This window comes from Euprymna scolopes, chromosome 13 (genome assembly GCF_053919585.1).
Source record: "Euprymna scolopes isolate OS-2025 chromosome 13, ASM5391958v1, whole genome shotgun sequence".
NCBI classification, from domain to species: Eukaryota; Metazoa; Mollusca; class Cephalopoda; order Sepiida; family Sepiolidae; genus Euprymna; species Euprymna scolopes.
The window spans coordinates 66918277-66934322 of record NC_136494.1 but is presented as its reverse complement, the minus strand read 5'-3'; the positions used below and the strand labels follow the sequence as shown (position 1 = coordinate 66934322).

Below are 16046 nucleotides of genomic sequence, written 5' to 3'. Positions count from 1 at the left end.
TATTTTTCACCATGACTTATGTTTGCGCAAAATTTTTTAAAAAATCCAAGGCATGGTTATTGAGAAAAGTTTTAACAGGAGTGAATTACTAGGTCCAGTCCGTTCTTTGTCAGGGGAGCAATAACTATCTGTAAACTATGGAGTGTTTATTTTGAATTAAAAAAAATACATCAATTATTTACCAAGATATGATATCTGTTTCCTTTCCAAATAGCGTCAAATTTGTCTTGGACAGTAAGAAATATTTTAACATGTATTTTGTCTGATTAAAACAAACATTGATTCTAAAAAGTAGAAAAGCATTTAGGTTATTAGAGTCTCCATAACTAAACGGTTTAATTTACATAAATGTTTGCAAACAGAATTATTTTTAGAGGACTCAAAGTAGAACAGACACGGAAAACTGGAAGAAATATCGTACCTGTTTCATCCAAGGTCGGATTCCTTTGTTTAGACGAATCTCACGGACATGATCTTCCTCGGTGCCCAAAATTCTGCCAACTTGTTTATCTGAGAACCCAGCTTGTTTGGCCAATTTGAGCATTTCCGTATCGATTGTCTCCCTTAAAGAAAATAAAGAAATTTAACAATTTGGAAATGTTGCCCCTTTTTTCATTTTTTTTTTTTTAATTTATTCACCTCAGACAAGGCATATTGCCACCGAAGAGTAATCTGTGATTACTGTGATCAGATTTATAGTGTGTGAGTGGGGGGGGGGCAATATGGCTGAGAGTTGATTATTCCCTTTTCAATCAAATTTCTGCATGTTGCTATGGTCGAGATTACAGAGAACAGGAAGGGAATTCCAAAGGCAAGCAAGGAAAAAAAATCTATTAGAATAAAAAATCTTCTGACTCGTAGGGACCTCTATACTGAACGGGATGAGATCAACTGCTAGTTAAGTGGGTCAGGAATATTTTTGTTACGGTGGAATAAGTTCGGAGTACATTGTAGCAACAATAAAGTGTGTGCACAAGGTAAAAGCGTAAAGGTTGTCTAATAAAAATATACAAAAACAATTATTAAAAACCAAAGTAAAATTTTCTACAGTTATCATATGCTTTTCTTTTCTTTTTTTTTTTACATGGGGGTCACCACTTATCAAGGCCCGAAGGCCACTCAGGGGTAAGGGTTATTGCGTGTACAGTAATCAATGAGATAGTATTGTAGTAATAATTAGTATTTGAGATCTGATAGAGCGTCTTACTTAAGGGGGCGGTTTGTCAGGAGTTTGTTTATGTTGGACTTGAAGACATCCAAGTTGTAGTCAGGTGGGAAACAGGCAAGCGGCAGACAGTTCCACCGGCATGCAGATCTAAGAAAGAAGCTTTGCTCATGGAATCTACGTTTAGATTTAGGCACAGATAAAGAGTGGGGAAAATTATTGACAGTAGTTTCAGCCAGACGGGTGTTTCTCGTGAAATATTGGCGAGGGGGAACGAGAGATTGGAGCTCAGACGAGCACCTGCCATGGAAATAACAATAAAACAAAGACAAGCTCGCAACGTCTCTTCTGTGGGAATGCACTTGTGATGTTAAGCTGTGTAACATGTTAACTTTGATGCCTTCTCATCAGATTATTTTGATTTTTTTTGTCCAATGCCGAATCAAATACGTTATCTAATTGTAAGTTCATATATATATATATATATATATATATTATATATATATAATCTGGTAATTAAAGGCAGCATACATGAAAATTCGTAATACTTACGGAGTTGTAAGAGACATGTCCTTTTCGAGGTTGACAATTCTGAGAAGTTTGTGTAGAAACCATCGATCGATTTGAGTGAGTTTGTGAATTTCATCAACGCTGTAACCAGCATGGAAAGCCTGTAATTTAATGAAATACCTATATATATATATAAATAGCTTTTCTTTTGTATATGTTACCATGAAAGTGATAATTTTCAAAAATACCCTCAAAATATTCTGCATTGATATAAAAGTGGTGATCATGTGAAACTATTAAGTGGGGGAGGTGACATTTATACCCACTCACTCCCACACCTCAGAAAATTTGACATAAAAGGTTGTGCTGTGTTCTGACCTTCAAATTTTGCATAAATTTCAAATGGAATTAAATGTTTTATTTTTATAAGGAGACTATTTTTTTGTAAAATCAATACATATAAATAAATATATACTAAACTAAAAATGAAGATAATTAATATGATGATATATGTTGAAACTATAAAATCTTCAAAAAGATTAAAAATAAAATATTTTAAAAACTGTTTATTAAAATACATTTTTTGTAAAAATGCAATTTTAGTTTCCATATTATACTTGAGTGTTTTTTGTTTTCATTTTTGCTGCTTCATTTTGTTTTTTTCGGGGTTTTTTTTTTTTTTGCTTTTGTGTTGGTTGGTGAATTGTTATTCAGTTGTTGTTTTTTAAAGGTTTCTTTGATCTTCGAGTGTTCAACTTTCATCAGCTTCTTTTCTCTTTCAATTTGAAGCCTTCGCTTATATCTTCCAATTGCTAAAATCTCAAATCCCGGAAATAAAAAAAATAAAAAAATCCAGAAAGAGTTTAAACACTTTCATCACTGTACTAAGGGAGATAATTCAGTATATTATTAAAATCAATAAATTAACAACAAAAAAGACAACACTTGTTTGTTTTTATTTTTTTGTTATTTTTTGTTGTTAAGGAAATTCAGTTTTTAAGTCTCTAAAAGATTCTGAAAACTAACCAAAATTTGATATATCAATTTAGCTGTCTGACGACTCCGAGTTGGGAAACCAAATTTGTACAAGAAATGGGAGTGCTTACAAAAATGTTTTTATGCAACTAGATTAAATTATATATTCAAACCTATGTAATTTGTAGTGATAAAATATATTTCTGTCATTATTTGCACCAATCTGTTCAAAACTCACAGCTATACTGTCAGCAGCAGCAAAAACAGCCAAGTTGAAATTTTGGATTATTTGGATTATTTCTTTTCCACTAGAAGACTGAAATCAAGGATAGATATGTTGGTATTATTACTAGCATTGCTGCTTTTAACATTACTACAAGTGAAGATGTTTACTTGGCTATGGCAAGTTGATAATGAAGTGTGCATCTCTAGTTGACTGCCTACAAATTATTTTTTTTAACCAATTGAAATGTAGCAAACCAAAAATGTTAGTTTTCTAAAATGTGCTGCAAGTGCTTTATAAAACTTGGCTAAAACTTGATAAACTAACTTATCTGTTTGAGGACTCCAAGTTAAACGATTTTTAAAACTTCCTACAAAAATTTGCTTCATTATAACAACTTTTATTCCCTCTTGTGGATGTGTTAAAAAAACTAATGAACTTCAATAGCTATTTGACACACACTTTTGAACACACTTGCAATGAAGAATGTTGCACTTTTAACACCAAGTTGAACATGTGCACGCTAAACGCGATATGTTCAACATGTGCACGCTAAACGCGATATGTTCAACATGTGCACGCTAAACTCGATACATTCAACATGTGCACACTAAATGCGATACGTTCAACATGTGCACACTAAACGCGATACGTTCAACATGTGCACACTAAACGCGATACGTTCAACATGTGCACGCTAAACGCGATATGTTCAACATGTGCATGCTAAACGCGATACGTTCAACATGTGCACGCTAAACGCGATACGTTCAACATGTGCATGCTAAACTCAATTTTTACAATTAAATGCTTTTATAAGTACACATGCATACATACAGGAACTAACAGGCTCGTGAATATACCCAATGAACCAAATGCAAGAGAGATACAAACAATTATGCTTAAAGGAATCATTAGAATTGTACGCATCTCTCAGTTGGAGTCTCTATATTTAGTAGGTAAATGTTTATTATCTGGTAGAATGCCCCATCATCAACAAAAAAACAAAAAGGTTTTTAAAAAAATTGAATTAAAATGACAAAACAGAAAACTAGCTTCATGCATATATTATTCATTTGTCTCTAAATGAATGCATTTATTTAAAAGAAATATGCAAGAAATCATATTATTGCATGAATACATATTAATATTTTTTATTGTTTCATGATTGTTGTGTGTTATTACTACGGCTAAGACAACAGCATATTCTTTTCACTGTTTTGACTCTCGAGTGTGTATCTGTTGATATTTTATATGCTTTTATATAGAGTGATGTGGTTCTCGGTTGATTAACTGTGTCAGATATATACTCGAAGCTCAAAACAATGGAAAGAACATTCTCATGTCACAGCCGTAGTTATTACACGTAACAAGGACTGTGACAGACATGATGAACAACGTGAACTTCCTGTACCTTTGAGATGGAATGAATTCTGGTGTTGTTAGGCACTCGCAAACTGGCTTCAAGGTCAAAATCTGGAGGATATTGTTTCCCTGCCGGAAGAGTGGGAGTGAATCCCTCAATGGAAGGATGGGTCATCCTCAGAGCTTTTTGGAGACTTTCTTCAAATGTTCGACCAATGGACATTACCTTTGAATGAAGAAAAATAGAGTAATATTTAGAACATAAAATTTAACAAGAAACTTTATGGACATTAGTCATAGACGTCTACATCATTTAATAGAACACCATCTGAAGAAAGCTGGGAAGTACAATGGACTAAAACATAAAAATAGCAACAATCAAAATATAAAAAATGTCTGAAATACAGGGGAAGTCACAAGAAAATGGTGAGTCGCGAGAAACGGATGTTTATAGAATGCGCCTTGTTCTCCTTGAGTAAAGGATAGGGAGTGAGTAAGGTAGTCTTTAAACCTGTTTAAGATGCCGTTTAGTTTGTTGTTATTTGTTTATCTTTTATGTGAAATTTTGTTTTAGTTAGTTATTGATTTTGAATTGCTTTTCTTTAAAAACATCCGTTTCCCGTGACTTAGCCTATGTATGAATAATGTAAAGAGTTTTTCATAAATAGCTTAATTAATACTAAGTTACTTAAACCAACGGTTACTTAAACCAATGGTTACTTAAACCAACGGTTATTCAAGCTATTAGTTATTTTCTACATGTTTTACTTACTTCACCCACACTTTTCATGGCACTACCAATCACTTTAGATGTTTGCTGGAAACGGTCAAGATCCCAGCGGGGAATTTTAGCCACAATATAATCAAGACTTGGTTCAAAACAGGCTGTGGTCATCTGTGTGGTGTTGTTTTCCAAGTTTGGCAGGGAAAGTCCAAGAGCTAATTTGGCAGCAATAAAAGCCAAAGGATATCTGTAAAACAAAAAAAACAAGAGGTCAAGAAAAAATTTGAGAAAACAAATGTACATCAGATGGAGTTTATCATAGAATTTCTAAGCTGATATCATCCAGATCTATGAATTATCAATGCAAATGGCCAATGAAAAATCAAGAATGATAAAAATCAAGCTGAGCTTATGTTTCTGAATTTTTAGATATGGATTAATAATTTGCATTATTTGGATTGTTCAGACTACTGTTCTCATCTTGAGTGTTATTTTCACAATGTTTCTGTTAAAATGTTTTTGACTACTAATGAGGGTATGGCACCAATGACTCCAACGATTTTTTTTTAACCACCGTTATAATAACCAACCAATCAGAAGTTACTATAAAAAATGTCGAATTTTGGATTCAGTCAGTTCTGCAAAAACAGTCGCATTCTTTTCAAGAAATTCGTGGTCATTAGGATTCTCTGTTGGTGATTGTATAACTTTGTATAGTTTCTGAATCCTTAAATACCCCAGAAATTTCACCTGCCACAATTCAAAGTCTGAACCGTCAAAGAAAAGACAATGGCTAGGCCCAAAACCTATTAAGTGTTGAGGCATTATGTTGAACAAAGATGGCGCCAGTAAATCAGTTCGCCATCGTCTCTGTCACGAACCTGCATTTGATTTTTCACCGCCATCTTTGTTACTAGGAATTACTTAACACTCAAGATCGAAACTGCATTTGATTCTTTGCCGATTTGATTTACTGCCGTCATCTTTGTTCAACATAATGCCTCAACACTTAACAGTTCCAGTCAGTGTAACCTGTGCCATTCTTCAGATGTACCTTGTCAAACTTAGCAATTTGCACAGAATTTTTGAAAATAACACTCAAAATGAAAACAGTTTTCCAATAAACAAATAATACCAAAAAATTAAGTTTTTGCAATCATTACTACTTGAATAATATAAAAATTGATCACAACTTGATTGATTGTGATGAAAAAAGAAGAATTGTACCTTTTTTTACCACTTCATTCTTAGTATATGGAGAGAAGACAAACTAAAGTTTCATGAGTAGATAACAATATATCGAAATCATTGTGTAAAGTGCATAAAAGAGTGTATAAGAAACAATATATATATATATATATATATATATATATATATATAATGATCTTAGACCTAGTCTTTCTTCTGTTATAGATAAAAATGGAGGACTTTTTACAGGGAATTATTTTACGTAACACCGGCTGGTGTAACTTTAAATATTTCCCTGTAAAAATTATTCTTTTTTGTCTATAAGAAAAAGACTATAAGATTGGATTTTTGGATTTTCGATAGTTATTAGATAAATTTCTGTACAAAACGTATCTAAGAACACTACCAGACATATAAATTAGCTTTGTGTGAAATTTGCAAAAGATAGGAACAGCCGTTTCGGAACTTTTTAGGAAGGAACTCGCACACACAAAATCACTTTTATATAATAGTAGATATTGAGAACACATCAAGATAGACATGTGTTGATAGTGACAATCTATTAAAACAGTCTCTTCAGTCAATGCCAGAGAGTTAGATATAGCAAGGGGCATAACTGCTTATTTCTAACAAAGTTATGTCTCTTCATTCATCAAACTTTACCTAACAACTATAAAGAGATGTACATTTATTTTTTTGTACACATTTGTAGACTTTTGAATGAACATAGATAAACATAATAATTAAAACAAGTTATTCTGATAACGACGTTTCTATAAAAAATTTAAGGCGCTTCTACAGTATTAGGACAAAATTTTGTAGTCGATAAATGGAGTTTTCAGATAAAAAAAAACAATGGTTTCTACTAATTATTTTGTCAATTCTAATAAATTACAATGGTAGCTTCCAAATTATGCAGTCGAAATTACCTGAATATTACTGAATTATTAAAAAAAAAAAAAAAAAAGCAATTTTAATCGTGTTAGCAAGTAAAAAATTGTGGCCATCTTGTTTCAACTGAAACAGAAAATTACCTCCCTTTTGAACTCTCCTGTGTCTTACGATTGATTTCATCAAATTCTATTTTTTTTATTTCCTTTAATAATTTTCTACCTTATCGATCTTCATAACTTTTGGATATAATCATCTTAAAAATACAAGGAATATGTAGATACCATTGTTTTCATGTGAAATTCAATATTACAATTTTCCAAAATTTTGTCCCAACAGTGTAGAAGCGCTGAATTCAATCAGGGATAATAAAAAAAAAAAAGTTCTTACCCAGTGGCTTTGGAAGCAAGGGCAGAACTTCTAGAAAGTCGGGCATTAATTTCGATGATGCAGTATTCCAATGATTTAGGATGCAGCGCATATTGGATGTTACATTCTCCAATGATTCCAAAATGTCGAACGACCTACAGATTCAAAAGGAAAACAAAAACAAAGAAAATATGGCGCTTTTAGGAATAGGTTTAGAGAGCTTTACAATTGTGATGAAGCAGTTCCAACTACGAATGGAGAAATTCAAATCAAGTTGCAGCTAATAAAAATTGAATTGTGTTGTTTATATCACACGAGGATATGTCCTCAAAAATCAGTCGGACAGAGGTTGCTCCATATTTTGGGTGACATTGCTTCTGTCTCGCTGTTTAGTTCTAGGAGGTCTATCCTCCCAGTCCCTTGGAAAAGGAGCTAGTTTATTGCTAATCATCGAAGGCGTCCTTAATAGGAAATGCTGGTAGGACTGTATGTGCATATTTTTGTCGGCACACGTCTTGTGCACTAGCTTTTCAATCCCTACCTTCTGATCTTGTGTCACATCTTTCCACAGACGACAGAAGGTAAATACCCACCAGTTTTCAGCATCTTACCTATAGCCTTCATATTGCTCTAAGAGATTTGATTTATTTACAAATTAATATCTAAGACGTCATCCCATTTGAACAACAGAAGAAATTTGTGCTGATTTATCTGAATAAAATTTGGAATTTTTATCTACAAACTCAGAAATCTATTTTGCACAATCATTCTTCCGAATACCACAAAATTGGATAAAACAAATGAAAATACAAAATGATATCACTAACTTCAAACACATATCTGCCAGACAAGAAAGCTGTCGAGGTTTCTATAAAATTTCTTTCTAGAAAATAATATTTAAAACCAACAAAATATTTTCAATAACAAGACACTTAAAAATAATGACCAACCAAACTTTCAATAAAAAGCAAAAAATTAGGCATTTTCAACATGCAGATGTTAGAATATACGTTATTTTGTTCAACAATATTAAACATACATTCAAACAGTGAAAGGATAAAATGATTAAAATCCAATTTTTAAAAAAAGGTTACCTACCTTGATTGCTGTTTCTCGCAACATGTGATATTCTTGGTTGGATAATGTCTGACTTGGAGCCACAACAATAGAATCCCCTAAAGAAAGAAGATAGAAATTAGTTTCTTAAAATTGTTTCGTTTATTAATCATATTTACTTAAAAAAAATTTTTTTAATTTTTTTAAATTGCATTGTTGGTGTGTCCGCATTTGATGAACAAAGAGGGAGGGCAAAGAAAAGAAGAAGGGAAACAAAGAAAAGAAGTGAGACAAAGAAAAGAAGAAGTGAGACAAAGAAAAGAAGAAGGGCGACAAAGAAAAGAAGAAGGCCGACAAAGAAAAGAAAAGAGTAGGAAGAGGGAGAAAGGAGAGAAAAAGAGAGAGAAAATGTAAAAGAAAGAAAAAGAAAGAAAAAGAAAGAACCTATATAAAGTTTTGAACTATTGATTATTCTTGTTACATTAGTCATAATAAAGTAGAAGCATTAATTAATTATTGGTTATTAAAAATTAGTTTTTATTGCCAACTAGTAAGGACTGAACCTAGAAAAAAAAAAAAAAAGATTAGATTTAAATTTCCCAAATTGTTCATATTGACCCCTGGTAGAACAAATAAAGATATTAATTAGTAATCATTTCTAAGTGACAATCTTCTACAGGTTGAACAATCTACACCCGTGGATTAAATAAATCGTTTAGTTTACTATATTGTATAAGTTCCAGAGTTCAAAAAGATGCACTTGGAAAAGTAGGTGGGTTGGTCACATCAACTGAAACGTAAAAATAACAAACAAGGTGAGGGCAAAGGTGTCAAAATAATACAAATTATCTCCAAAATTTTGAAACAGAAAAATAAATCCTCCACATTTCCAAATTGCCAAAAAATGTCTACAAAATGTTATTTTTCATTTAAATACTGATGTGTTTACTTTTTGAAACTTGTTATTATGACTGGAATGACTTGGTTCTTTATTATTTTGTGATTTGTGCTAAAAAATAATGTTCTGCATGCATGACTGTTGGTTATATAAGAAGAAACCCGACCTACAAAGTGGCATCAGCCTTGGCTGATACAACAATACAAAATAGGCATGAAGGTTCAAAGAGGATGGAAAGACTAAAAAGGAAGTGCATTAATAAGACCTTTGCTGGAAGAGTGAAGAGAGTACTGGAACTTTGGAGAGGATTATTACCACCCAAATTCCAAAGAAGATCAACAATCGTTGCCAGCAAGAAATCAATAGTAAACAGCTGTTACGATAATGTAAAATCATGGGCATTCGTTATCGAAAGAGTTGAAGTATGCTATAAATCTCGAGACTTACCATCACCCAGACTCTTAGTGAATACCAATAGTGATAATAAACAGCTACATTCATTTAAAGTCATGAAGAACACGAAGGATAAGTTTGATTGTACCTATTTACTATGCCTCCCCACGGGCAGAGTTAGACACCAGGGTCGTTTTTTAACGTGGAGAAAAGGTACAAAAATAAAAATTGTCTCAGTCGTGAAGGATTTCTCCTCCACCGAAAGAGAACAAGAAATGGAAGTGCAGCATCTGAAGAACAGATACTACACTTTGATCTTGGTTTGATTGTAATCATGAAGAGAAATACTGAAATAGTTAGGACTTGAATGACCAGAAATTTTTGTATCAACTGTACTGAAAATTGATTTTTTTACAAAGGAGTCATCACTTATCAAGGCCCAGAGGCCACTCGAGAATAATGGTTAACGAGTGTACAGTAGCCAATGGGACAATATCGTAGAAATCGTTAGTAGTGGAAATTTGGTAAATTGGATTACTTAAGGGGACGGCTTATCAAGAACTTGTTTACGTTGGACTTGAAGATGACCAAATGACAACATTTCTAACTAGCTGGAAAGCAGGAAAATGGAAGAGAGTTCCACAAGCATGCAGTTCTAAGAAAGAAGTTTTGTTTATGGAATCTACGTTTAGGTTTAGGCACAGATAAAGAATGGGAGAAATTATTGATAGTGGTTTTAGCTAGACGAGTGTTTCTTGTGAAAGTTTGGCAATAATGGACCATAGATTGGAGCTCAGACGAGCACTTGCCATGAAAATATCGACAGAGCAGAGACTGACTTGTAACGTTTTTTTCTGTGGGAAAGAGGTTGTAGGGAAGAGAAAAGGGGATCTCCTACTAGACTACGAAGTTTGTTTCTAACTCTGTCAAAGCAGGATAAGGTGCTTCTAGCAGCTCCTGCCCGGATGTGGCAACAGTACCTCATCCTTGGATGTACCTGGCTCTTATACAGGTAGAGAATTGCATCAGCAGTGAGATATCTACTGGAGCAGTAGAATGATCCCACTATTTTTCCAGCGACTTTCAACAACAAGAAGACACTTAAAATTGATTATGAATAGTGAATAAAAGGATTATGTAATAATCAACTGTAAACAACAATCCTCTACAGAGATTCCTAAGAAGGTTGGAAGCTACATTGGCCAAAACATTGTGAAAATAACATCTAAGCACATATTAAAGAATTATCATAATCTTTGTTTCCCTTATTTTGTCATTTACTTGTCACTTTCCAGAAGTGAGGTTTCTGATAAAGGTGGAAGAATCGTTGTTTTCTGACTCAAAATCTAACACTTATAGTTGGTTTGTTATTTTTTTTTTACCTTGAAGTGTTATGTTTTTGTTTAGCTCTTTATATCAAGTGACTTCAGAGCGATTTCCATAAAAAAGAAATACTCATAAGAGTTATCTTCCTTCAACTGTGATATGTAAAAAGGTATTTAAAAATAAATTTGAACAAAAAGTCATCATTAAATGAAAGCAGAAAAAAATACAGTCAAATCTGAAAGATTTGAGAGCAGAAATTGATATAGAGTCATGAGGACATCCTATGATTTTCTTCTTTTGTGATGCCTGGCATGATACTAACAGTAAATTAAGAAATAAATATAAAAATAAGTTAATGTTAAAAACACCAGAAATAAAAGTAAGCAATGAAAATATCTGCATTCTGAATCTTATGAACAGATAGTGAAATGCTAATTAACGTGTTAGTCTAGAATTGTTTTAATACCTCATTGTAATAAAGATTCTTATTCCAGTTGCTTCTTTCCAAGGACTGCAAAATTGTGGAATTCGCTTCCTGCTCACTGTTTTCCTTTTACCTACAGCCTTGGTCTTTTCAAGACTAAAGTCTGGAAACATCTCCCATCTTTGCCATAATCAGCTTTCTTTCTTGTTAGCTCCTTACATTAAGTGGCTTCATGCCTTGTCTCCAGCAATTTCCATTAAAAAAAAAAAATTGACCCACCAAATGAAGAAAGACAAGTGCCAATGTTTATTTCTATGTAACATGCCATCGTCAACAAAGATAATGGCATTGGAACACATAACCATAAGAAGAAACATCAAGCATTATTCGAGGAACATTATAAACTCGTATGGATATAAATGGCAAAAGTAAGGTTACAATTTGATTTTTTTTGTTTACCTGTATGGACACCAAGTGGATCAAAGTTCTCCATATTGCACACCGTCACACAGTTGTCTCTTGCATCCCGCACGACTTCATATTCGACTTCTTTCCACCCAAGAAGTGATTTTTCAATAAGGACTTGAGATGTCACAGCCAGGGCCTAAAATACAAGAGATAAACTTAAAATAAACAGAAAACACGTTTTGGAATTTTGGAGATGGGGATTAATAATTTGGATTATTTGAACTACTGTGCGTAAAGACCCGTGGCGTAACGGATAAAGTACTAAGTTATTTAGTTCTAAGTGATACTCTTCCAAAAGTTGAGAACTCAATCCTCAATGTGGGTAATACTAAGAATACAGCTGCAAATTAAGACTTTTTACCCAGTCATGGCTGACAGAACAAGAGTATGCTACCCCCATGGATTTTTTTTTTTAAATGTATCAATATTTTTCCTACTCACATGATTGACAACTTCCTTCAAAGATTCGGGGTCATAGCAAACCCCTGAGCCAAGACCTCCAAGGGCATAAGCAGCTCGTACCATCACAGGAAAACCAATAGTTTCAGCAGCTTTTAGGGCATCTTGTAGCTGAAATAGAAAATTATTAGAAAAATATATGCATGTTGTTGCTGATGAGGTTTTGTTCACACCTGAACATATAAAACAACTGGCTTGATGAAGTTCAGCTGATTCCCAGATAGAACTGAAAAATGTCTGCAAATGTGATACCAAAAATGTTTGTATAAATAAAAAAAATTATGATATATATATATATATATATATATATATATATATATATACATATTATTTCCACAATCAAACAATATCGCAACTCACATAAGCCATGAAAGCCAACAAACCAGATGTCTAAGACTTGAGTTTCGCCCTCATTTGGGATCATCAGTTGAACAAATCCGAACACAGAATTCTAAACCTGAATCTTTCGCATGCAAGGTGAGCACCCTTATATCTGAGCAACAATGCCACACACAAGAAAGTCTGTTAACTAACACAGATCAAGCAAACCACTGAGAAATATGACTATGGAACGTACCTACTTCATCTCAAACAAGAGGTGTGTGATCATGCAACTTCTAAAAACCGAAGCTGATGTTTCACAAGTAGAATTTTTACACTCGCTAGTATGATGTAATCTAACAAGCTAACTTAGCGAGCAAATTAATATTAGAATTTTCAGAATGTGAGAGAGAATATAATTATTTCTACAGACAAACAACGTCACAGCTCACAAGAGCCATGAAAGCCAACAAACTGGAAGTCCATGACTCTAGTCTTGGATTTCCAGTTTGTCTTTTTATTTCTGAAAAAATAAAATAATAATAATAATATACACACACACACACGACAGAAAAGAATAGGCACAAAGATAAATATTTTTCCTAAGATTAATGTATGTTTATTTACATTTACAGATAAGAATAGTGCTGGAATAACAGTATCTCATTAAAATTGCATGTAATGACATTGAAGCATGCCACAAACGAAACGAACATCAGATCTATCTGAATTTCTGCGAGGACAAATCATGGAACAACATGAAGGTGGTCTTAGTAAATGCAAAATAGCAGGACATCTTTCAATAAGCCTTTCTACTGTTAAGAGAGTAATCGTACAATTTACAGAAGACAAAGAGTGCACAAAACCTCATCCAGGTCGCCCCAGGCCCTCTGAAAGAACCTAGAGTTTTGTGAAAAGAAATGTTGAAGAGGATTCTTGGTGCAAAGCCTCTGACATTGTAACACAAGCTGGTGTCAGTCCCAGAACTGCTGTCAGATATCTTACAAGCTAGGCTACTATGGAAGAGCTTTGAGAACGAAACCTCTTCTTTGTCCTGCCAATATCAAGTGCAGAAAAGATGGAGTTCATGAAATGGTGAAGAGAACTATGACCTTTTGGATCAATGTCATTTTCTATGAGGAGTCCTGATTTGCATTATTTCCCGATAATGGAAGGGTTTGGGTATAAAGGTTCTCTTAGCAAGAGTTTGACTTAAAAAGACTGCAGCTAACACTGAAACATGAGAGTTTCTAGGTTATGGTATGGGGTGCAATTTGGAGTGATGGTCGCTCAGACCTAGTGTGAAGCTATCCTGGTTAAACAGCTCCACATGTGAAGCTATTCCCGTCACAGGTCACCAAATGTGACCCGTGCTCGTCCTTCGCAGGGTATCTTAGTGTAGCAGAACCCGTAAATTGATTTCATGATCGGGTTGATATGCCGCTGCTTTGTTGATCTTTCGTGCTGAAAGGAAATCAATCTCATGCACACAAAAGAAAGACAAACTCAATTCTACTGATTAATTCAAGATAAGATATGCAATATATATATATATATATATATATACTTATATACAATTGTCCATATTTTGCCAGACACCATGGAGTCAAAAAAAAAAAAAAAAAGAAATAGATTAATTTCTCTCTTGATATGGTGGTGGAAGGATGCGGGGAGAGAGGGGGGCAACGACTCTTTGATTGTGCTTGATTCTCTTAAAGTCTCAGCTCAATTCTGCCGGTTTCGCTGCGGGGCCCCGTTCATATAGTGAGGTGACAGGAGTGAGCCAAGGCTGCCTCCTGGACCAATTGCAACTAGTTACGTCACCTCAGGGGAGGTCCCATCTTCCCCCGATTGCACCTGTTGATTGCAGCCGCTGTTCAGGCCAAACAAACCAGAGTCATCACTCGTTGGCATCGGAAATGAAATTATATTTTCATTACATCTCTCAAAGTGACATTAAGTTGTTACTTTCATAAAATAATGGAATTTATAAATCAATTCTTTCTCTCAGCAAGGTTGGTCGCCGTTGCCTGGACAGACAACGATACTTAAAGAATAAAACAATCATATCTTCCCAGCATTCTTCAGTGTTTGGGGAGTTTTAGCCTCCCTCAGTGGTGAGCCCAATCGCTCCCTGGGACGGTCATGTCATATTAGTGGAGTGCGAAGGAAACATCAATTCTGCTAAATATGTTTAAATATTACATAAAGGACTCAAACCAATATTCTTAAGTGGTAAAATGAATCAAGTCAACTCCCTATTTTTGAAAGACAGAGCTCCTGTGTCACTCTGCTAGGGCAACATAACATTGATTGAGCCAAAATGGGATTAATAAACTTCCATGGCTAAGTCAGTCCCTGGATATAAACCTTTGGGTCATAGACAGGAACTTCGCCTCCCCCCCCTCAAAAAAAAGACATCTTCTAAGCCTAAACTTTCAGCAAAAATAAAAAAAGTCATCAACTTTAAAAGAAAAAGAAATATAGGCATGATTACAAAATCCGAAACTCAGAAGAGAAGTTGCAATTGTCTCTTTTTCAACCAGGCAATCTCCCTCTTTTCCAAACATGGTTATACTACAGACACCCACCACCCCCTTAAATTTTACAATTTAAAAGAAAAGAGAAAAAAAAATTTACTGAAAATCCTTTTTTTTTTTATCTTGACTAATATAAATTTTAAGGATTCAGCTTTCCTGATACTTAGCATGTGCAGCAATAGACAAAGAAATCCTTAACATCTTTTTCTAACCACGGGCTAAAAAAAAAAAAGTGCTTGGAAATTTTAACATGAGTTTGATTTACTCAGACATGGTCAGCTAATGGTGTCATGTGTGTCATTCACAATACAGTTGGCCGATATACATCTTTCACTCACATAATGCCATGTAAAACAAGTATTGCATTTCAACCCCAAATTCTTGTTTTACATGGCATTATTTTCTTTTACTTCCAATTAAAATAAGATTTTAGTGAAAAGTCTAGATTTAATATATTCTCCCTTTTATTGTTTGATGTATCAATTTAAGCAAGTTGGATTTATTGTGTTTTGCATTCAAATTCTTCATAAAGAGAGAATCAAGCTACAAAGGTTTATTTTTGCCAAGTTAGAGTCCCACAAATGTACACCATTTGCAAATCAAACTTATTTCCTATCTTTTCTTTGAAACATACTAACTGAACTTAAAAACTTGTGTTTTCCTTCCTTCAAAAGCTGTTGATCTTACTTAACCATCCTGCGCTTGCAAGTCAAACGTTCTGAATGGTGGGGTTAACCAACTTCTGGGAACG

General features: G+C 33.9%; 1 protein-coding gene across 1 annotated transcript in view; it reads right to left on the bottom strand.

The window, feature by feature from the left end:
* Positions 1-16046, bottom strand: part of LOC145292057 (carbamoyl-phosphate synthase [ammonia], mitochondrial-like) — a 165484-nt gene that overhangs the window by 44857 nt on the left and 104581 nt on the right. Inside the window, exons 15-22 of the mRNA XM_080138102.1 lie at positions 12417-12545; positions 11967-12111; positions 8509-8585; positions 7432-7565; positions 5011-5209; positions 4288-4464; positions 1718-1836; positions 422-563 (exon numbers count right to left, since the gene is read on the bottom strand). Coding sequence (XP_079994228.1) covers positions 422-563; positions 1718-1836; positions 4288-4464; positions 5011-5209; positions 7432-7565; positions 8509-8585; positions 11967-12111; positions 12417-12545 — 1122 coding nt within the window. The remainder of the gene's footprint in view (positions 1-421; positions 564-1717; positions 1837-4287; positions 4465-5010; positions 5210-7431; positions 7566-8508; positions 8586-11966; positions 12112-12416; positions 12546-16046) is intronic.